Source organism: Pseudorca crassidens, chromosome 7 (assembly GCF_039906515.1).
Source record: "Pseudorca crassidens isolate mPseCra1 chromosome 7, mPseCra1.hap1, whole genome shotgun sequence".
In the NCBI taxonomy this organism is placed as follows: Eukaryota; Metazoa; Chordata; class Mammalia; order Artiodactyla; family Delphinidae; genus Pseudorca; species Pseudorca crassidens.
The window spans coordinates 100,219,610-100,241,939 of record NC_090302.1 but is presented as its reverse complement, the minus strand read 5'-3'; the positions used below and the strand labels follow the sequence as shown (position 1 = coordinate 100,241,939).

The 22,330-nt window shown below is 46.5% G+C and overlaps 2 protein-coding genes across 3 annotated transcripts in view; both read right to left on the bottom strand.

Moving 5' to 3' along the window:
* The window catches only part of PIWIL2 (piwi like RNA-mediated gene silencing 2), an 86,888-nt gene extending 84,481 nt beyond the window's left edge, over positions 1-2,407 (bottom strand). For both annotated transcript variants that reach the window (XM_067745119.1, XM_067745120.1), the window contains exons 1-3: positions 2,216-2,407; positions 558-645; positions 273-411 (exon numbers count right to left, since the gene is read on the bottom strand). In XM_067745119.1, the coding sequence (XP_067601220.1) occupies positions 273-411; positions 558-645; positions 2,216-2,407 (419 nt within the window). The remainder of the gene's footprint in view (positions 1-272; positions 412-557; positions 646-2,215) is intronic.
* An 11,683-nt stretch (positions 2,408-14,090) lies between these two features.
* Positions 14,091-21,722, bottom strand: POLR3D (RNA polymerase III subunit D). The gene is made up of 9 exons (XM_067745100.1): positions 21,569-21,722; positions 21,172-21,341; positions 20,145-20,188; positions 19,381-19,532; positions 19,094-19,218; positions 18,715-18,883; positions 18,117-18,382; positions 17,548-17,700; positions 14,091-17,375 (listed from the first exon to the last, which is right to left on the bottom strand). The coding sequence occupies exons 2-9, from the start codon at positions 21,334-21,336 to the stop codon at positions 17,253-17,255; spliced, it is 1,197 nt and encodes a 398-aa protein (XP_067601201.1). The 5' UTR covers positions 21,337-21,341; positions 21,569-21,722; the 3' UTR covers positions 14,091-17,252.
* Between the last annotated feature and the right edge of the window lie 608 nt (positions 21,723-22,330).

Here is a 22,330-nt window from a genome sequence, read left to right as displayed (position 1 = left end):
GACCCACCTGGGTTAAAGAACCACTACCACCAGGCTGAATTCTTAAGAGGGCAAACAGGGTGGTGAACTGTGCAGTGGAGTACTGCTTTTACCCTCGTCCAAAGACTGACTGCGTCAGTAGCTGCTGACTACTCTTGGAAAATACCCATTCTTACCATGAAACCATGCATTGTTTCTTTGTGAGATAATACAACCCACTTTAGAGTTTCTCTCTGGACTTACAGATATTTCATCTGAATTTGATGGCTACCCAAGAAGGCAACTTTACCCACCTACTCCAACCAACGGAGGCCTCTGCCATCTTGCTATCTCCAGACGCCAACACTGAAGGATCCAGAAAAGTGGGATGGGGTGCTTCTTTGTCCTTGCGTGCCATACTGGTAGACAAGCCTCGACCTAAAATGCCTCTACCTAAACGGAAGAGTCAAACCCCAGCTGTAATCGTGAGCTGAACATTTTATAAAGTACAGTAATTTTTCTGAAGATAAACTGTGTGAATTTAAGAACAAAGCAGTCATATATAACACCACGTTTTCTCAAGTTAGTCTTCCACATACCTAAAGGAGGCATTTCCTGTTCCACAGGGGTCCGGGACACTGTTTCAAGGCCCAGTCCTCGGAACATTGAGACCAAACCCATAGATTCCTATAGAAAGTCAAAGAATAAAGTTATTCTAAGATGTAGTTTAAAACCTCAGTCTTGGTTTTCTTCAAGTCTTGGTAAATAATAAATAATAAAAAATAAATAATAAAAATCATAATAAAAATAAATAAATAATAAATAAATAAATAATAAAAATAAATTAAAAAATAATAAAAATCATCCACTTCAAATTCTATAAATGTTACAAGAATAAAAATACCTTATAAAAATTGTTTAAATCCTTATGGTCTTAAAAAAAACACTTCTGTTGGACTTCCCTGGTGGCACAGTGGTTAAGAATCCACCTGCCAATGCAGGGGACACGGGTTCGATCCCTGGTCCGGGAAGATCCCACATACCGTAGAGCAACTAAGTCCATGCGCCACAACTACTGAGCCTGTGCTCTAGAGCCCACGAGCCACAACTACTGAAGCCCGCACACCTAGAGCCTGTGATCCGCAACAAAAGAAGCCACCGCAATGAGAAGCCCACGCACCACAACAAAGAGCAGCCCTCGCTCGCCGCAAATAGAGAAAGCCCGTGCACAGCAACAAAGACCCAACGCAGCCAAAAATAAATAAATTTATGTAAAACAAAAAACAAAACACTTATGTCATATTAGGTTTTCAAGCATAAACAGTTACAGTTCATGATTTGATATACAGTATAACAAATGCAACAGAATTATTTTTCTAGTTCATTTCCTGTACACCTAAGGTAAGAGAGAACAAGTGTACTGGCTAATAAATTTTCCAAAAAAATGGATCATTTAAGGGTATCAGAATTTTGGTTTTTTTTAAAATAACCTCAACAAAACTTGCTACTGTTTTCCTGTAGCAGTCTTGGAAGTTTACTACTGTTACACCAATTAGAGTTGCCACATATAGACTCAAGCAATCCATTTGAGTAAAAATACAGAATTACTGTCAATTATGTTTCTTCTTACAGAACGTTACATCTGACATTGTCAACCTACTTAAAATTGTCATAACTGCACTATTAGATTCTTCCTGTATTTGCTAACTCTTTATTCTTTGAGATTAATTATAGACAAGTACCATTCTTAAAATTACTATATAATTAGGAGATTAAGAATGCATGTCCATGCGAGTATACACACAGCACTAACAATAGCTGAAGATCCTCTTTTTCTTTAAGATTCAGGCAAAGAGCCTTCTGAAAGAAACCATTCTTAACAATTATGACCTTAGAGGCAAGAGTGGCTGCTAATACCATAGAGTCAAACCCAGAGTGGAAATCTAAACACTCACAAAAAAACAAAAGACTGTATCTTTAAACCTATCATTTATGTATGTATATATTTATATTTATAGAAGCTAGAGAACTAAGGCATTTACCCAGGTCCATCTAACATTCATTACGAGGCCCTTTTTCTAGACTTTCAACTCAAGAATTTGAAATATATTCCAAGAGGCAACCACTTGTTCAAGGGAAAAAAAAACAAACCCTTGCTTTCATATAGGGCTTCCCAGTTTCCTAAGTACCTTGAAATCCCTTATTTGCCCTGATGAAAAGCTATGTGCTGCTACTATGTATGCAGACACGGTCTTACCTTTTGCACTGGCCCACTCTGTGGGCCTGGCTCCTCTCGCTTTTCAAATACATGGCCTCTGCCTGCAGGTCCTGCCCTGCCCAGAGCTGGGTCCAAAGGTTTTGGAGCCTGTTGCCAAGAGCCCGGCATCCGAACAGACTGAAATGGGTGCACAGGAGACGGGCCCCTGAAGGGTGGTCGGACAGGATCCATTGCAAGGCTGCAGAGGACACAGGTGTCAATCTGTTCTGGTTAATTATCTGCCATCATTTTATAATTTAAATGATTCCCAATTGTTTTCCTTTTCCTTCAAGGCAGACTCACAAAGCATTAAGAAAAAAAAAAAATAGCTACTTTGGATCAGACCAGTGATACAACCATCCTCCTATATTATGCTCACTTCAAAAGCTTCTGTTTAGCACAGAATATTCTAAACACTCTCCATCAGCAATCTCTTAAAGGCCAAGCCCTCCTTGAATTTACTTATATTTTCTACCCAAACGGCCTCTTACAGAACTCAGTCCTGTAAGTTAACTACCAGTTGTAGACGGAAACGCTTTTCATGTATGGGCATGATTTTGCTTTGTAAGTAAGTTTACAGTTAACATAGCCATATCATAAAATTTTTTTGTCCATAAATATTTATGGGTTTTGCTTCGTTTTGGGTCACTCTTTCTTCTACCAGAGTCCTAATATTTTTCCAGTCTATTTTCACATTAAACTTTTCCATCTCCTCCTTGGTTCCTTAGCTGCTTCTCTGAATCTTTATCCAATTCCTCTCTATAAAACTCTTCTTTCAAACTCTACCAGAACTGAGGTCTCCAGGGTACAGACCCTTTCTGGTTTGAGCCTATGATTCCTGCTGAGTCTCACAGGTGACATTTAACACCTCCCCCCACCCCCCAAGGTAACCAGGGATGATGCTCTTCTCGCCCCTCAAGTCTCAGACTCACTAAGCTTCTTCAAAATCACTTTATAATCTGTAGACTTCAGGACTCCTTCTTTCAGGGGCTCCCTTCATTGTCTGGACTCACCCCTGCTCCCTGAAGAATCTTTTGTAACCAACAAGTAAGCCTCTTCTTAACTTCTGCAAACGTGTCTTAAGTATTAGCTACAGAGAAATCAGGCCATGCATATAAAGAAAAGACTGACATACAATTCCTAAGTCAACTATAGGTGAAGGCGGTTCAGGATCTGGCAAAAAATTTTTAAATAAATTATTATCTTTTACACTAAAATGGGAGGATACCCTTACTCAAAGGCTACTACAGTTCTCCCCTTTAATTGTTTAAACTCCTTTTCAGTTAGCTTGGCCTCTTCACTCACAACTTCTCACCACCATTGGAAGAAACCAGAACATTCAGTAGCCTAACTGGTACACACTGAGAGACACTATAACACCTACCAATCACTGGATTTCTGGAATCCTCTTCTTTCTCCACCCCTCCCTCACCTTCACCATCACTTCTACAGATTCAGGCCCTCCCTTAATGTGGATTTTCTCATTTGATTAGTTAGCAGGTGGCTGGCTGACTATAAGGTACAAGCTGGGAGAGTCCAAGGACAGGCAGGTCCCAGGACCGGTGAGGCCTACGTTCCCCACCCCTCCAAGTGCGAGCTCCGGGCTGGGGCATATGACTGGGCCTAACCAGAAAAGAGGTTCCTGAAGGCAAATACTACATGCCTTCCACGCTGGAGAAAGCATCATTCCCCAAACCAAAACTCCCCTGGGGGTCCTGCCCACCCCCTGTGTGCGAGTAACACTCACGCCCGCCCAAACCCCTCTCCCCCTCAGAGTCCCCTCCCTCCCCAGGCACCACCTTCCCACCTCTCCCAGGTCCTGCGTTCCTCCTAACCACCCCCCCCAGCCTCAAATAACAACTCCTCGCCCCCGCCCCAGGCTCCACCCAGGGGCCCACAGGCCCTCGCGGCTCCCCAGGGATATGGGGTGAGAGAACAGGGGAGGGTCCGAGTGGGCCGGAGGGGCCCCCGTTCACCAGCAAGAGCTTGAGCGAAAGCGTACCTGGCCTGTAGCAGAGCGACCTTGGCCTCCGCGGCCTTCCACACCTGCGTCCCCTCCTCTCACCAGCGTTCGAGCACTCGCGCACCTCAGCGAGTCCTCAAGCGAACCCTGGGCTCAACGCTCGCGCAGCGCCACGGTCCCACATGCTCCAGACCCCAAGTTCCCGTCTTCTCGCGGTGCCTCCGGGGCTGAACCCATTGGCCAAACGAAGTGCCACTCACAAGAACCAGCGGTCTCATTGGCTCTTCTGCAAAGAGTGCCTCCCTCTCCCGTTCCAGCAGCTTCGCTCGCTATAGCACTAGGTTCATCCGAAAGGGGTGCTCCAAGTGGGGGTCCAGAAGTTAGGAGTGAACCTAAGCGTTAAAATGTGTTACTTTTTTTTTTTTTTTTTTTTTTTTGGTGTTACGTTTTTAAGATCCTGACTCCCATGCCGTTGGCAACTCCTGTAACAGAGTTAGCTTACACGCTCATGAAGAGATTGACTTGCCCCATCCTTTCCAGTTAGAGGATGTAAGGATGTGGGTGATGAATAGGAAAGAGCTTGAGTTGACATTCAAACACCTAATTATGTGATCTCTAAGCCTCACTGTACTTATATATAAAACTGGAAGAAAATCATCCATTCATAGGATTGTATGGAAATGTATATACGTTAATGAGATGATGCGTGTAAAATACCTGGCACAAGGAGAAGATTGCCTGCAATAAATTTTGCCTATCATTATTATTTATTAATACCTGAATCTGTGAGCCAAGAAGAGCTTTCTTCAAACTATATAAAAGCATTGGTGGTTAACTCTGCAGCAACGGTATAATTTCCAAATAAATAAAGATCTCTCTCCCTCTCCAATCATTTTGGCAAATAACTGCACTCCTCTCCAACCCCAAGTTTTCTGAGGTGGTTGGGGTCAAGCTTCCAGAGACCTCGGCTGATGTTGTAGAGACATGTAGATACTCTATATGGAATAGGGCTAGACACGGCTTTTCCAAGCCTCAGATATCTCATACCTCGTTTTAATCCCTACATTCAAGGACTCTCCTCTCCTTCCCAAAACAGAATAGCTTGAAAATTATTGGAGCAGGAGAATTTCCAAAGCGGGAATCTAATTGGTGGGATACCCCTTCCCTCTTTGTAGATGTTATTTGTTTAACACTATATGTGAGTTCTTCTACCTCACAGCCTTCCTACTTTACAATGTTACAATGTTATGTTATAATAACATGTATACTGAATTCTGTTGTTCATGCCAACATTTAGTAGCAAGTGCACTCAAAAATAGTTATACATGGGGCTTCCCTGGTGGCGCAGTGGTTGAGAGTCCGCCTGCCGATGCAGGGGACACAGGTTTGTGCCCCAGTCCGGGAAGATCCCACATGCCGCGGAGCGGCTGGGCCCGTGAGCCACAACTACTGAGCCTGTGCATCTGGAGTTTGTGCTCCGCAACGAGAGGCCGTGACAGTGAGAGGCCCGCGCACCGCGATGAGGAGTGGCCCCTGCTCACCGCAGCTAGAGAAAGCCCTCGCACAGAAACGAAGACCCAACGCAGCCAAAAATAAATAAATTAATTAATTTAAAAAACCAAAAAGGGATCATAGGGTTGTGGGGTCTCAAAGGCACTAGCACCTCTCTACATACAGCAACTCCCCACAGGTATCATCCCTTCTGGCGTTTATGAGAATTCACGGAATGTTCATGGAAAACACCAATGTCAATTACACACCCAGCAGTGGAAGCCACGAGGACAGTCCACTGAATTGGCCCAAAGCCCTGCCCACAAGGTTGGCCAGCTCCTTTCTTGTCCCTGGAAAAGTGAGGGCCATTCTTCCCTCGGGAGGATGCCTGGAAGACTTCAAAAGTCTTTTTTGCACTTGCTCAGAAATGCAATTATCAATACTTTAGCACACACAGCCTTCACACAATAGCAGTCATTCCTTCATTCTTTCAACTAACATTTGTTTGGTGTCTATTATGTACAAGGCACTATTTTAAGTTCTGGAGACACAGTAATGAACAAAACAGTCTCTCATAGCTTATGTTCTAATGGGAATATCAGACAAAAAAAAAAAGGAAATAGATAATATGTCAGATGGTGATAAATGCTATGGAGAAAAAGAGCAAGGAAAGGGGCAGAAGGAGTAGAAGTGGAACTTTCCTAATTTAAGCAGGATGGTCAGGGAGAGTCTCAGAGACCTGAAGGGAATGAGGAAACAAGACATGAAGGTTTCTGGGGAAAGTGGGTTCTAGGCGGGGGGGGAAAATAATGCAAAACCCCTGAAGCTGGGGCCTGCCTACTCTTTTACATAAGAAATGGACGGAGTGGAATGACCCAGAAGAGCTGGACACGAGGTCACAGGGATCATAGGAGGATCCCATGAGGTCTTGTAGCTTGAACAGACTTGGCTTTTACTCTGAATGAGATGGGAAGTGGTATAATATGGTACATTTTACCAGGGTGTCTCTGGCTGCTGTGCTGAGAACAGACTGGTGGCGTGGGGGGGCGCGTAGAAGCAGGCAGATCATTTACGAAGCAATTGTAAAAAAATCCCACAAGAGAGGATGTTAGTTTGGTCAAGGGTAATAATGCTGGATAAGTAGGAAGAAGTGATAACATTTGGGATAGATTTTTTTTAATGATTATTTTGAAAATATAACAACACCATTATCATACCAAAAAAACAAAAATAATAATTTAATATCATCAAATATCTAGTCAACATGCCAACATTCCTGACTGCCTCATGATTTTTTAAAAAATTTGTTAAAAATATCAAAGATAAACAAAGTCAGGTATTAGTTAAAATGGTGAAAACAGGTTTTATTCAGTAACTACTGACAGTAGGCAAAAAAGTTGAGCTCCATCCTGATTTGCAAAGAGGAATTGTAAAGGGAGAATGGGGACAGGACTCAAGTGAAAAATTACAAAGCGTTGGTCACTGTAAACGTGATTAGGCCAGCAGTGACTGCTGGCGATTATGGAAGTTAGGATTCTATCCTCCCAGAGACTGGAAGCCCTCTCCTTCCGGATAATTACATTTCAAAGGAATGGCTTTCGGGTCCTTAAGACAAGACGCTCCGCAGTTATAGAAGATACATATCATCTCAAAGGGACAGAGGAAGGATTCACAATTATAAGCCCTTTTTGAGTAAATGCTCTAATAAAGGGAGGCCAGGGGACTATGTCAGGTGTTAGCTAAAACAAACAGCAAAGTTTTTTGACAAACAACAAATTTTTTTGACAGCTCTGAGCTTTTCCAAACAGGCACTCAAAACAGGCTGGGTGGTCCCAGAGACATGGCCTTAAACTGCTAGAGGCCATGTTAAAGTTTGGTCGAGACTCTCCTACTGCAGGGGTTTTTTGTTTGTTTGTTTTGGTTTGGCCGCACCATGCAGCTTGGAACCCGTGCCCCCTGCAATGGAAGCGCAGTGTCCTAACCACTGGACCACCAGGGAATTCCCAGTGCAGGAGTTCGAATGGAGTCTTCACGCTGAGATTCACTGCAGTTCTCAGAATCGCTATCCAAATAAGGTTCATACAAATAATGTCATTTGCAGCAACATGGATGGACCTAGAGATTATCATACTCAGTGAAGTAAGTCAGAAAAAGACAAATATCATATATCACTTATATGTGGATCTAAAATATGACACAAATGAACTTATCTACAAAACAGAAACAGACTCACATAGAGAACAGACTTGTGGTTGCCAAGGGAGAGGGTTGGGGGAGGGATAGTTCAGGAGTTTGGGATTAGCAGATGCAAACTATTATATAAAAAATGGATAAACAACAAGGTCCTATTGTATAGCACAGGGAATTATGTTCAATATTCTGTAATAAACTGTAATGAGAAAGAATATGAAAATGTGTATATATATATATATATATGTATAACTGAATCACTTTGCTATATACCAGAAACTAACACAACATTGTAAATCAACTATGCTTCGATCAAATAAATTTTAAAAAATAAAATTAATACAAATAAGGTTCATACATTGCATTGTATGATTGACATTATATCCTAAATCTCTTTTTATCTGTAGGTTCCTCCTTCATTCTTCTTTTTTCCCTTACAATTTGTTGAAGAACCTGAGTCATTTGTCCCACAGATTCAAGGCTTTGCTGACGGGACTCTCATGGGTTATTTTAAGATGTTTCTTTGTCCCTGTATTTCCCAAAATTGGTAGTCAGGGGTGAGTTGCCTGCCAGACATGCAAGAAGAGATGAGGGAGTGGCAGTTGGATGTAAGGTTGGGAGAGGGGTCTCAGCTGCAGATAATAAATTGGGAGTCATAGGCATGGAGAGTTTAAAGCCATGATTCTAAGTGAGATGGCTGAGGGAACGAGAGTAGACAGGCAAGAGAAATGCTCTAAGGCCTGATGGGGAGGTACCAGGAAAGGAGATGGAGAGCACATCCAGTGAGACAAGAAGGAACAGTTAGGACAGTGACCCTGAAGCCAAGAAAGGAAGGTATTTAAGGAAGGGAAGAGTGATCAACTATGTCAAATGTGATAATAGATTCAGTAACATAAGGATGGCAAGTTTACTATTGAGTTCGGCACTGGTGACCTTGAGAAGAGCCGTTGGGAGGAGTGGTGAAGGCAGATTGGAATGGGTTCAAGAGAGAATGGATGAGAGGAAGTGGAGATAAACAAAGACAACTCTTTCAAGAAGTTTTGCTGCAGGGCTTCCCTGGTGGTGCAGTGGTTAAGAATCCGCCTGCCAATGCAGGGGACCCGGGTTCGAGCCCTGGTCCAGGAAAACTCCACATGCCACGGAGCAACTAAGCCCGTGCGCCACAACTACTGAGCCTGCGCTCTAGAGCCCACGAGCCACAACTACTGAGCGTGCATGCCACAACTACTGAAGCCCATGCGCCTAGAGCCCATGCTCCGCAACAAGAGAAGCCACCGCAATGAGAAGACCGTGCACCACAACAAACAGTAGCCCTCGCTCACCTCAACTAGAGAGAGCCCGTGCGCAGCAACAAAGACCCAATGCAGCCAAAAATAAATAAATAAATAAATGTATTAAAAAACAAGTTTTGCTGCAAACGGAAGCAGAGAAAAGAGGTGATAATTGGAGATGAATGCTACCTCAAAGGAAAATTTATTTTCAAGATGGATCCCTAAGTGACACTGACCTAATAGAGGGAAATAGATGTGTGTGTAGGGGGTTGCTGGAACACTAACCTTTGAGTAGGTAAGACGGATGGAATCTAGGGCTCCTGTGAAGGGTCTGATCTCCGCGAGGAGGACAGACAGTTCATCCATAGTAACAGGCCAGACGGTGCACCTGGACACAGCTGCAAACAGACTGACAGATACAGTAGTGGGAACACGTGGTGTTCTGACTGCTTCTATTTTCTTACTGCGATAAGAAGCAGGGTCACCAGCTGAGAGTGGGGTGTTGGAGGTTTGAGAACACAGTACTCTCTGGGGAGTGCGAGGAGTAAATGGACAAGGAAAATGTGCTAGATTATTGGTCTTGAAGTGAGATGACTCAGCATGGTGTCAGGTGCTTCTCCAGCCAGGTTTAAGCCCTCAGGAGAGATGCAGAGTAGGCAGAGATTTAGATTTACCCAGAAGTGGGCTTTTGTCCTATGAGTAAACAGGAGAGAGGGGCAAGGACACTGAGAGTGTATGCAAGGAAGTGGTTATAACGACAGCACACTATATCTGTGCCGGCAGTTGAGGGTTTGCTTACACAAGTGATGTAAATTGGAAGCTCTTCTCTGTCACAATTGAGACCAGTAGATGTTCAGTTATTCTTAAAGTAAGTGAAATAGATGTGCCAGAGGCTGCTGGTTGATCCTTAGTATCGTTTCCTTCTTTCATGATAATGAATCTTGATTTTTAGGAGGGTACCTGCTCATTCCAGATCAAGACCGCATTTCTCAGCCTCCTTGGAGGCTGATGCCATATCACTACTTTCTGGACAATGGTGTGTACAATCACCCCTCCATATCCCAGGGGAATTGGCTCCAGGACCCCCTGCTGACATCTAAATCCATGGATGCTCAATTCCCTTACAGTCAGCTCAAGTCCCTTCCATATCCCCACATAAGTGGACCCATACAGTTCAAACCTGTGTTGTTCAACGGTCAACTGTAATCATAAACGTTATGGGACAGCTCTTAGGTGTCTTCCTTAAAGAAGATATAACCCTGAATACATGCCCTGTCATTTGGCAAGGGGTGGGGGGATGGGGAAATATGTAAACCTTTCATTCATCTGGCTGCCAGGGGTGGGGATGCAATGAACAGAGGTCTGGTTTCAATTTAGAAGTTGAGGCTGAGCCACACCCTAGACACCATGGGAAGGTAAGCTGGAAGGAGCGGAGACCCTTGGGGCTCTGTAGAGCAGAGCTGCCATACCACTTCAGACTGTGCATCTCTAGATTTTTATGAGAGACAAAAGTCAATTTGGTTAAGCCACTGTTATTTGGGGCTCTATTTCTCTTAGCTGAACCTTATCGTAACTGATATTTTGGGGAAAATTTTTAATACAAGGAATGTATCTATTTTAGGGCTTCCCTGGTGGTGCAGTGGTTGAGAGTCCGCCTGCCGATGCAGGGGACGCGGGTTCGTGCCCCGGTCTGGGAAGATCCCACATTGCCGCGGAGCGGCTAGGCCCGTGAGCCATGGTCGCTGAGCCTGCGTGTCCGGAGCCTGTGCTCCGCAACGGGAGAGGCCACAACAGTGAGAGGCCCGCGTACCGCGTACCGCAAAAAAAAAAAAAAAAAAAAAAAGAAATGCACATATTTTAAATATTTTAACTTAACACTTATAAATGGACATTCATCCCCTTTTGGTGTAGGGACAAGTCCTTTTCTTTGAGTACGGGTCCACTGATTAGCATTCCATGAAAATTACACACACCTACAATGCACTGCTAAGATCACCAGTTTTGATATCTCCAAAAGCAGAATGTGAAGTCAAAGCACTAGACACCTGGCGGGGAAATGTGAATGCAGAATTACTTTAGATAATTATGATTGTCCCCATCTTTACGTTTACCTTGCCTAAACTTAATTCAATGGTAGTATTTAGTGACTCACGTTTATTCTTTCCAAAGCATTTACCTTGGTTTACACAGAAATAAGAACTTTATTTTAGCACTTACATTTCATCAGTTTATATATTTAAATTATGTACTTACCTTATTTTCATCAGAAATACTTCCTTCTAATCCTCATATTTTATTAGTTTATACCATGTTTAACTTAATTATGTAAGTACAATAGTGAACACAACTGGCAAAAGCAAGCTTGGGAAAAACACAGCTGACTTTTGGAAAGCATATAACCCAACCGCGGGGGCAGCGTGTTCTTTACACATCAACCCCCTTTGATGTCTGACAGAGGGAAGAGAGGAAACATTAGTTATCTACCCTGAGGGTCAGCTGAGTACAGGTCAGGTCTCTACTCAGCATCTTTTTACATTTATATAGTTCAAAACCAGAATCTTAATACATTAACTTTACAAATGCACAAGCAACTCTTACACACTGTTGATGGGCATGTGGACAGGTGCAAACATTCTGGAGGGCGTTATCTACCAAAAGCCTTAAAGATGGCATAGAATTTGACACTTTTAATGTCAAAAAAGCCATTTTTAATTTAAAAACATCCTAAGGAAATAATGAGGCTATCAGAAACAATTTAACTACAAAATTGTTTATCACATCACTTTTAAAATCGTGAAAAATTGGAAAAACCAAAATTGTCCAGAAATCAGGGAATATTTGGGTCAGTTTTGATAGTCCAAAGATGCATTCTAATGTAGCCATTAATGTTATGTTGTACAGCGTAAGAGCTGTTTCCAAAAGAATTCCTGTATTATCTTGCCCTGGGAAAATGCGTGAGTCACACTGAGTACAGTCAGTCTTGGGTATTGTGTTTTCATTTGGAGTATACTGTTTTGAGGAAATGAATCAGAGAACTTTGTATTGGCAGCACGACATGGCCACAGAAAGCTTTACCTTCAAATTTTGGATCCTTAAGCCAACTCTGCTGAATGTGGTTGAACATGCACGCAACCACCACCACTTCATAAAGTGCCAACCTGGATTACTGGGGCTAGAAGGCGGATGCTACATTTCCCAAAATCACTTGCACGAGGATGCTGGGTGTGAGTTAGGTTCTGTCAATTGGGATTTGAAAGGTGGAAGTATGGCCCACCTTCCTACTGCTTTGGCTGTTTGATTCTGCTCTTTCACATCCCACATCTACTCTATCAGCAGATCGAGGTGGCTCTACCTTTGAAATAAGTATCTAGCATCCAACCACCTCCCAACACCTCCACCATTAACCCTGGTCCAAGCCACTGCCGTCTGTTGCCTGGGTTAATGTAGCAGCCTCCAAACTGGTGCCTCTGCTTCTACCCTTGTCTCAACCCAGCAGTTAATGGGAGCCTTTTGAAACCTAAGAGACACTTGCAACAGCTAATCATTTCCCTTAGAATAAAGCCAAAGTCCTTATGATGGCTTCGAAGCCCTGCAGGACCTGGGCTGCCCACCCCACCTCTGATACTGTCCCCTCTCTCACAGTGTCAGCTCCTAGCTGTCCCCACTGCCTACTGATCCGGCTGCTTCACTTCAAATATTTTTTTCAATGAAGCCTACCCTACTTACTGTGATACGACCACCCATAGACTCCCCTTACCCTTTAAAAGAAAAATTCCCAAGCTCTCATCACCTTCTAAATACTCTGTAACTTACTTATAGTCTGTCTCCCTCACTAGAATGCAAGTTCCACCAGGACAGAGACCTTTCTGTTTTGTCACTGACAAATACTACGCTTGAACTGTACCTAGCACACAGAGGGCACTCAGCATGTGGGGGGTTGTCTTCAGGTGTTCCAGGGTGCAACCTTTAGCTCTGTGGTTCCCCAGGCAGTTGAGACTGCGGGCACTGCCTGATCCCTAGATTGCGGCCGTGCAGTGTGTCCTCATAGCTCGATCCAGGTCCTCCGCCTTCCTGATTCTAGCAGAGGGTGTAGCTCCCCTGGTATATCAGTTCTCTAGGGTTCTGAATCCTGGAGACTCAACCTATGGCTCACTCTTCCAGCTTTCCAATGAGTCTAAAAATACTTATCTTCCTGTATTAAACTTTTTTGCTTGGAGTACCTAGAATGGTTTCTATTTCTCCACTGAATCCTGAAAAGGACACAAGATAAAACCGTTGGGCCAATGATGATCAAGACTGCATTTTTTCCAACTGACTGGGTCTTAAATGTAAATGAGCCAAACAGAAGGGAGTCTAACCTCTGCCTCAGCTTTCAGGGAGTTGGACCAGTGACTGCTCCCATGGAAGGGGACGGAAGAAATGCTTCAGAAGAGCTGAGTCAGAAGTTGGCCGCACAGAGGAGTTCCTAGAATTGGCATTCTATCTCCATTTTTTCAGATGATGCCCTTGAGACCTAAGCCCACTCCAGTTCCGACCCTCCATCAGAACTTCGGCAGCTGAACCACAGTCCAAGAGCAGCTGTCAACATGGCATCTGTCACTATAGCTGTAGCCATCTTAAGAGGGGGATGCCCCAGCTGTGGAAGTATCCTGCACTAGGCTGGGGGTGGGATGAATAGGCAATGGACGTCACTGTTTTCACTCTGACTATACCTAGGAAATAAGCCTCTTCCTTTAAAGAGCCAAGTGTGAGTGATCAATTGGACCATGTGGGTAGGTCTGGGAGGATTAAAGGGCGCTGTCTCTGATATTTTCAGCTAGATCAGAAGTATCTGAAGTACAAGAGGCTTACTATTAACATGGAAGAACTGTATTTTTGAGTGAGATGAAATGTGATAAAACAGCATGTTTATATCATTATATGTAACATACACAATTTTGTAGTCTGAAAGAATATGCACTAAGATGTTAAAACTGGTTTATTTAGAATAAAAGGTAATTGAACATTAAAAAAAATTCTACCTAGATATAGTTAGAGTTTAGTACAATAGACAGTATTTTTTAATCACGGTGGCAACTATCATGGACTGTTTATACCTAAGTGCCATTCCTGTTTCTTCCCTACTAACAAAACCCCGTCTCAAAGGCAACAAGACGTCAGTGCCAGGGGACAAACTGGTCCACCTATCCCTCTTTGCCAGTGCCCATCCAAGGGTGGTTATGTGGTCCGCTCTATCAGAGAGACATAGGGGCAAGTCTCTTTGGGCCTCTGAAGGACATTCCTCCCTGATATGAGGAGAATGAGGAGGAAGTTCCTTAACTGCTGTCTACTTTGCTTCCTGCTTTGGCTCTGGACACTGTCATTTGAAGAAATGATGCTGAGTTGTTACAGCCACTTTGTAACACCAAGGATGGCAGAACAAATGCATCCAAGAAAACCTTGATGTTTTGGCTGCCACCCAACTCTGGAACCATCTATCTCCAGACTGCCCGTTACATGAGATAATTAAACATTCTTATTGCTTACGTCACTGTCAGTCTAGTTTTCTGTTACTTGTGCTGATCACGTCCTGACAGAAGCACCTTTCTGTCTGGCAGGAAATAAATGCTTTATGTCCACTGTAATTTAAAGCAACCCTATTAAAAAGCTACTATTATCTCATTTTTACAGAAAATGTATAAAACTGAGCTTAGGGAGGATAAATGATTTTCGGAGTTAGATTCAAACCCCACCCTGACTCTAAGGCCCACACTCTGTCACTTAATCATGTAATTAAGAAATGAACAAGCCTACAGCTTGCTTTCGGCATCTTAACAAAATGCATACACACAGATGCAGGTAGTAATAAATTTGCATCCATTTGCACTCATACATGAATTTGGCTTTGGGCTTTTTACTCCTGTCATTTGCATTTATTTGTTGGTAGAAATGTATGCTTTGGAGGCTTGGCCAAGAAAGCAGACTTGCCTCGTCTTTTTGCCACACTTTTATTGACGATGTTCAATCTGTGTATCAGGAATGTAGAGACAGATCGTGGGGACTGTGACGCAGGGTCATAACGGTCGATCCCCAAGATACTTGAAATGGCAAAGTGGTGAACGTTAAAGTGGCACACACTCTTCCTCAAGCTTCCGTGGAGGAGTCAAAGAACTCAAGACTGCAAAACACCAAACATCTAACGAGGCAGGGCCTTTGAGCTAGCCGGGAAAAGCAGAAGAGTGTTTTTGAACCAAAGTAGCCAAGAGAAAGAGAGGATTACAATGGAGACTCACTGGCAGTTCATTAGCTGTGGAAAAGGAGAAGCAGCAAACACTGAAGCCCAGAGAACAAAAAGGAGTTGGTTCATCAAAGCTCAGCATTAGACCAAACAGGACTTCCATGGCACACATCTCCAAGACCCTTTCTGCTCACCTGTCCTCTACAGTGAGAACAGAGACCAGAACAGTACCATCCAACAGAGCTCACGTGAGCTCTTAGCTACAGAAGGGGCGATGTGGGGACTACACAGTCAATCCTGCCTCCTAGCTGCTGGCTAGGCGGCTTGAGGGGCTCGGTGGAGAAGCCCCAGTGGTGATGAATGAAAAATAGGCTCAAGGAACAGAAGGCGAGACTAAAGAAAGGCATATCCTTCCAAAACCTCTTGGGCCACCTAAGTTAAGAGGAGTCTGTGTGGTTCACACCTGTTCCAGAGGTGGTCTGCTAAGCTCACAGCAAAGGGTGCCGAGTTGCCGGTGTCTAATGACCACGAACACTGCAACAGGAGGCCTTCCCCAACCTCCGACGTGCCTCCCCGACCCTGCCCTGCAGACAAGGGACGAGGAAAGAGAAGCTGCTCCTTAGGGACCACACACTGGAAGGGTCAAGAGTGTGGTGAGCTGCTGAAAGGAACAAGACCACAGACCAATGAACTACAAGGCCAGTGCGGCCAGTGGCAGTGGAATCCAAGTTGATGCCAGGACAGGAGACAGAGGTGGGCCTCTCAAATTCAAAGTGAGGCCATTATTCAATAAATCTTCTACTTACTATCTCAGCCAGGGTTGTTTTTCAGCAGTATTTGACTCGGTGTGGTGATAATTCTCCAGGAGTGGTCACAGGTTTCTTCTGAGAAATAGTGGAAGCAGCTACTCTTCCAGTAGCTGCTACTGGAAGAGTAGCAGCTACTTACTGCAGGAGTGAGGGTGGAGGGAGTCCTGGGACCACCATGTCACCCAAAGGCATCTGCAGGGCACTGGGAGGAGTGAGTCTCTGACTCTGTCACTTCTGATGGCACCTACAGCTAGGGCCTCGCAGCAATGGACAGGAAGCACTTGCCTAAGAGTGCTTAGGAAAAAAAGGGCATAGAAGGGCCCAAACCCAAACCTTCAGAGCATCAGGCTGGGGGGATAGGACACGGAGTAAGAATGTGGGATAAAGCAGCTCCATTCACTTTATCTGAGATTCTCAGAATCTCTCTTTTGTTTGAAAATAGATTCAGTCGAAGGGAAACTAAACTAACATTTATTGAGCGCCTACTGTGTATGTCTGGCCTTGTGCAAGTTTTCATCGACAATATTCCACTGCATCCTCATGCCAACCCTGTGAGGTAGGTATCGTCCTCATTTTTGTCAGATGAGGAATATGAGGCTCAGAAACGTTAGGTAGTTTGTCAATCACACAACTAGTAATGGGCAGAGCTGGGGCTGAGTCTCAGACTCGAGAAGTCCCTGCTCTCTCTCTCTGGTGCCACCTGTTGGGAGGAAGGCGGGAGCAGCAGCAGCAGCTGTCCTTACACTTCCTACCCTGAGAACAAAGACGTCACCTAGAGAAGGAGCCCGTCCCTTCCCAGACCGTGCCGCCTCTCCACCTGGGGAGGGTGCAGTCAGTTGAAGAGATAAGCCATAAATATAAAAATAAATAGCAGGGACAAGCCCCCAGCAGTGAGGGTGTGCAGTTTCCGTGCTGCGGGAAGGTCACTGCGCCGTTCACAGCTGCTGCGGGAAGGAGCCATGTGGGGAAAACTGGGACGATGGCTGGAGTGGGTGGGCTAAACAGGCGCCTTCTGGGTTGAACAGATTTGAGAACAAAATGTCTGGAGCAGGCAGCAGCCGTGGACACAATCACCGCCATCCTCCATCTGCTCCTTTTACCGGTGTTTGTGATCCAACAGGGATTCAAAATTGGGAGAACATACAAGTTTGTGCTTTACGTGTCCCAGGACCGTCATGTCACCCGTCCTACTGTCTCCAAGGCCCACGGACACCAGCTCCTGCCAATGAAGAGAGAGAGAGATGAGAACCAAAACCGCATAGCCTATCACTCGCTCAGTCCTGTGGTTTCAACGTGATAATCCCAAGAACCCTTCCTCCATATTCAGCACCGAGTCCTCAACGCTCCTCAATGTCTCGGAGAGCCTCCGTCCCGACCCAGCAGGCTCTCACCTGCAGGAAAGAGCAGGTGGTCCCCATCGTCACGTCCAGAGTCACCTTGCCCAGGAGGAGCTGCACCTTCCCCGACCTGCGGATGAGCAGCTTGCCGACCTGACCCTCTGTCAGGTCGGCCAGGGTACAAGCATTCTCTGCCAGCCTGGCTTCCTGAGAAGACAACGAGGGGATGGACACTGGGTAAGGAGCCGTTCCCTCCATCCTTTAGCTCCCCAGACAGGGCCTTTTCCTGGGGCTGCCTGACACTGGTCAGAAAACAGAACAAAACCCAAACCACAGCAAACATAAATAAACGGACAAAATATCAGTAACTGATAAAGCTGGGTGATGGTATATGAGAGTCTATGTTCTCTGATTTGTACACATTCAAAATATCTCACTGTGAAACACACACATACAACTGGCATTGAAGTACAAAGCCCCAAGGCCCTCGCGGGCAGAAAGAACAAATGCACATTATTCTCGCATTTCAGCGTGGGTGGGCGGCACACCTTTGCTTCCCCCTGCAGGTGGCTCTTTCCCCTCCTGGTCCCCTGCATCTTCACAGAACTCAATCGTGAACGTACCCGGTCTTTCTCCTGCTTTATAACCACCACCTGTCCGTCCTCGCTCTGCACCTCCGTCTTGATAGGCTTGACGTCCTGAGTGGGCGGCTGGCCAGGGAGTGAGTCTGGCAGCTGCAGGAACAGCAGCTCTTCCTCCTGCGTGAGGCTCAGCTCCCTGAGCAGCTCTGCCACAGATACGTCCTTCGGGAGGCCCGGCGTCTTCCTGGCTGCTCTGGAGGAAGCCTTCATCTTGGCTTCCTCTTCCTCATCTCGTGGCTCCTCTTTCACTGCCCGAGATAACAGAATTGGAAGGGCTATCAGTGGCCAGCCCCTATGCCATCTCACTGCACCCATCCCTTCGGCCTGGTCTGCTCCACTGTCACTCAGCCAGGAAGCTGCAAGGAAACTCTGCTTTGAAAGAGGGATCCAGAAGCTGTGTGACTTATTTAGAAAAGGGTATCGCAGGCTGGGCCCACCGATCCCTGTCAGCGTGAACCCGCTGAGCGTGCTCAGGTCCTGTGGAATGGGAGAGGACCGGCCTGGCAGCAGCAGTCTGGGAAACTCGCTCTTGGGGGACAGCTGGAGAAAAGGAGACAAGACGTTAACTGACACAGAGTACCTTTCACAGCAGGCACGTCCACCTCCATGTCCTCTTCCTTGGAGCCAGCCAGCCAAGGTTTAACATCTGGTTCTTCATTCTCTTCCTTAAAAAGCCAGCCCGAGTGAGCCAGCGGCAGCTGCACAGGCATATTTCGAGTGTCATTCCTCAGCCCAGGGTCATCGATGAACTGCCAAAGAAGAGTCGGGGGTCACATGGCGGGGCCAGCACACACAAATACCTGGGAGTGCAGTCCACCTTAGTCCTTTTCTAATCGAAGATTCCTGCCGCTCACCAGGCTTCCGGGACATCAGAGAGCTCTGCTTCCCCCGACTTGGTTCCCCTGAAGCGCTTTTCATCACACAAAGAAGCCCCATCCCCCCAGCCTGCTGGTACCTACATCATCCTTCTCCAGCATACGCAGAATCTGTTTTGTTTCTTCATCTGTCTCCCTCTTCTCCTTTTTGATGTTGATGATGTGAGAGGGCCCCATGTCTGACACATCCACCGTCTTATCCCAGTTCCCTGTGGGAAACCACCCAGTTCACCAGGAGTAAGGAAGGGGCCAACAGCAAGGAACACTAACTGGGAGCAAGCAGGGGAATGCCACCGCCCTTGCCCTTCTCGTGAGCAGTCTGAACTGAAATCCACCAATTCCTTCCTCCCGGAGCCCCGGCAGCTTTGTACCCTTTTTCTTCATCATTTCAGCTGGGCCCTGCTCAAAGATAGAGTGGGACTGGATCACTTCTGGGCGCCCCCGGCCCCGTCCATGGCCCTCTCGCTGTCGGTCTCTATCCCTATCACGCTTCTCCTTCTTGACAGTTACTTCTTCCTTGGGCCTGGAAAAGACACTGGATTAAGCGAAACCACTCACTTCCCCTGCCTCTGAGAACTGGTCTTACTCTCCCATACACTCCGCTCCACATGAGCCAACAACTACATCATGAGAAGCAGAACACCCAATCTTAAGTCTAGCACCTTTTTCACTTCCTTGCTGAAGCAGAGTCCTTTCAGTTTACTGTACTTTACCTTTCTGTTTGAGAGTGTATGTTAGAACTATAACTCAAAAGTTGAATTATAGAGACTGCCCCAAAATGTGGATTTTTGGGTATTGACTGAAAGTAGGAAAGCTGCATTGCAAAAGAGCTTAAGAGAAAACCTGATACATCTTTGCCCAAACTACTGGCTCTCAACTCTGGCTATAAAAGATAATCACTCTGTTTCATTGCAAACAAGTTAAACCACTATTTTAGGGATGGACTCCCAGGCATCCGTATTTGTTTAAAGCTTGCACGCTAGAATCACCTGGGAGCCAGGGTTGAAAATCACTACTGAAAAGAATTAAATCTACAAATTTAAATTTCTGAGCCACATACTTAGTTATTTCCCCAAAGGCCCAAATTCAGAACAAGTAAATAAGAGGCAAGTATTCAGAAGGCCTAGCTACTTACTCTTCCTTGACCTTCCGACTGATGATATTTGGGGTGAAGGTTTTCTGAAAGTAAAATACAGGAGTCACTGATTTGGTAAATTCTGATCCCAAAGTACAGGGGAAAATAAAAACTTCCAAAGGGGCAACTTCTGTGGACAAAGACCAACATGGCTCTCTTCTGCACATTCCACACTGTTGTCAAAGACTTACAGAAAGGGACATGTGTTTGAAAAGGAGGAATGTCATGTCGTGGTGACAGTGGAGTTACACATAGAAGAAAAGGGGCATCAAAAAACATTTAAATAGCAGCCTCAGCTTCTGCCCCCTGAAAGGAGAGCCCTCAGGACTTCTAATAGCAAAGCAATTTACCTAACCTCACCCCTTGTCTTCAAACTGCTATACAGACCAGACAGTATCATAGGGAAAGAGCTCTAGCAGCAACGCTCAAGTAGGGAAGACAGATCTGCCAGCACTCACAAACAGAGGATCAGGTTAGACTGCCACCAGAATTTCCAAAGGTAAACTTTGGTCTTCAAAAACTGGCTACTTTTATGCTGTCATCCTCCCCATCTTCTTTAAGGGCTACACTTTACATCTACAGTCATAAACATAACAGGAAAGGACTCAGAGCCTCTGACACCACGTCTAAGAATCATAATACTTTGGATCAGAAGTTTGCACACTGGGATCCAGGTCAAATTCAGAACTCTCTTAAACTGAAGGCAAAGTTTATGTCTGCGTGGCTTTCGTGGGTTTGTTAAAGGTATCCAAGACACACACAAAAACGAAATAAACACTGCTCAAGTTGCTTTTGAGCTTATTAGGATTCTCTGCTCTTCAGTCATCTCTGAGAGCCATGTCAATATTTTGTACCCAGTGTCTTGATTTGAAGGTAGGGTAGGCGCCCCAGAAATTGTCGGCGTAAGTCTGAGGACAAGAGTCCTGAGGCCCAACACCACGCTAGGCCCTCCAGGAACATCAGTCAAACCCCCAGGTGCCTGGAATTCAGGGTAGTTGGGTTTCTTTAGAAAGGTGCCGTCGGGTACCTTCTTGACTCCCCCGAGGGTGAGATCCCTGGAGCGGATGGAGGGAAGGCGGCCCGGGGTGAGGGAAGGCGCCGGCCTCCGCCCGATAAGCCCCCGCGCCCCAGAAAGGAGGGGTCGGGGCCCTCCTGGAGCACTGGGCTCGCCCGCGGCGTCTCCTTCTGACATGGTGCCTGGGAGAGAAGGAGGAGAGGGGTAACGAAGTCACTCGAGGGGGAGGACACGCGGACCCTGGGCGAAACCCCACCCACGTGGCCTCCCGCCCCCCGTCAGGGCGTCCCTCCCGCAGCGTCTCAGCTCCTCCCCCTCCCACGTGGCGAGACTCCCCGGACCACCGCGGCCAGACCCCTTGGCTCGCCGTCTCCCCAGGCTCCCGACCAGGCACGAGGCAACGACGCACCTCAGCGCACCCAGGCTGCAGCTCCGCACCACGCACGTCCCGACTTCACCTCCGAGGCGACCCGCGGTCGGCCCCGGGCCTCGGCGCCGGGCGGAAGTCTGCGTGGCACGGCGCGGGCGCCGCCATCTTGTCGCGGGGCGGAAGTGAGGTCGGTGGGCGGGGCCGAGCCACAGTATTTATCCGGCGGCGCCTGGCTCCCCTTCGCCTTCTCTTCCCGGTTCTTCCCGGAGTCGGGAAAAGCTGGGTTGAGAGGGCGAAAAAGGAAGCGGGGAATGGTCTAGGTCACGCCACGCTGCAGCGCTCGGGGGGTCTTGGCCGGCGGCGTGAGGTGGGGGCGCCAGCTCAGGGGCTGGGGGCCGGGTGGCCGCCTGGACGCAACGTGGGAGTTCGCCGCTGCGGAGCCTTGGGGTCGAAGCTTGGGTTGGGGCAGGGGACGCGGGGGAGAGAGCGAGACCCCGACTCAGAGTCAGGGAGCTCTGGGCTGGGCCGGGCCGAGCCTGGACTGCCAGCTCGCTGGTGACCTTGGAGTGGTCACTGCACCTCTGGGCTGCATCCTCGCCCTTGTTCGAGGGTCCTTTCCCAGGACTCCTGGTGGGATCCTGGGGTTGGGCTGTGGGCATAGCGCTGGAGCAGCTGCAGCGGATGAATCGGGTGCCTAATGGCACCTGCCCTGGACTCGTGACTGTGGGCCCTTGTATGCAGTCTTGTTCCCACCCTGGAACCTGAAAAACGAAGTTTGTTCTGTTGGTTCTGGGGGACAGA

Excerpts from the sequence above, each read along its gene's own strand:
- POLR3D (XM_067745100.1), bottom strand. The coding sequence starts at position 21,336 with ATGTCAGAAGGAGACGCCGCGGGCGAGCCCAGTGCTCCAGGAGGGCCC. Across the intron at positions 19,219-19,380 it reads TGAAATGATGAAGAAAAAGG|GGAACTGGGATAAGACGGTG; the intron begins GTACAAAGCTGC and ends GGTTTCCCACAG. Across the intron at positions 18,383-18,714 it reads GGACGTGCCTGCTGTGAAAG|TGAAAGAGGAGCCACGAGAT; the intron begins GTACTCTGTGTC and ends TATCTCGGGCAG.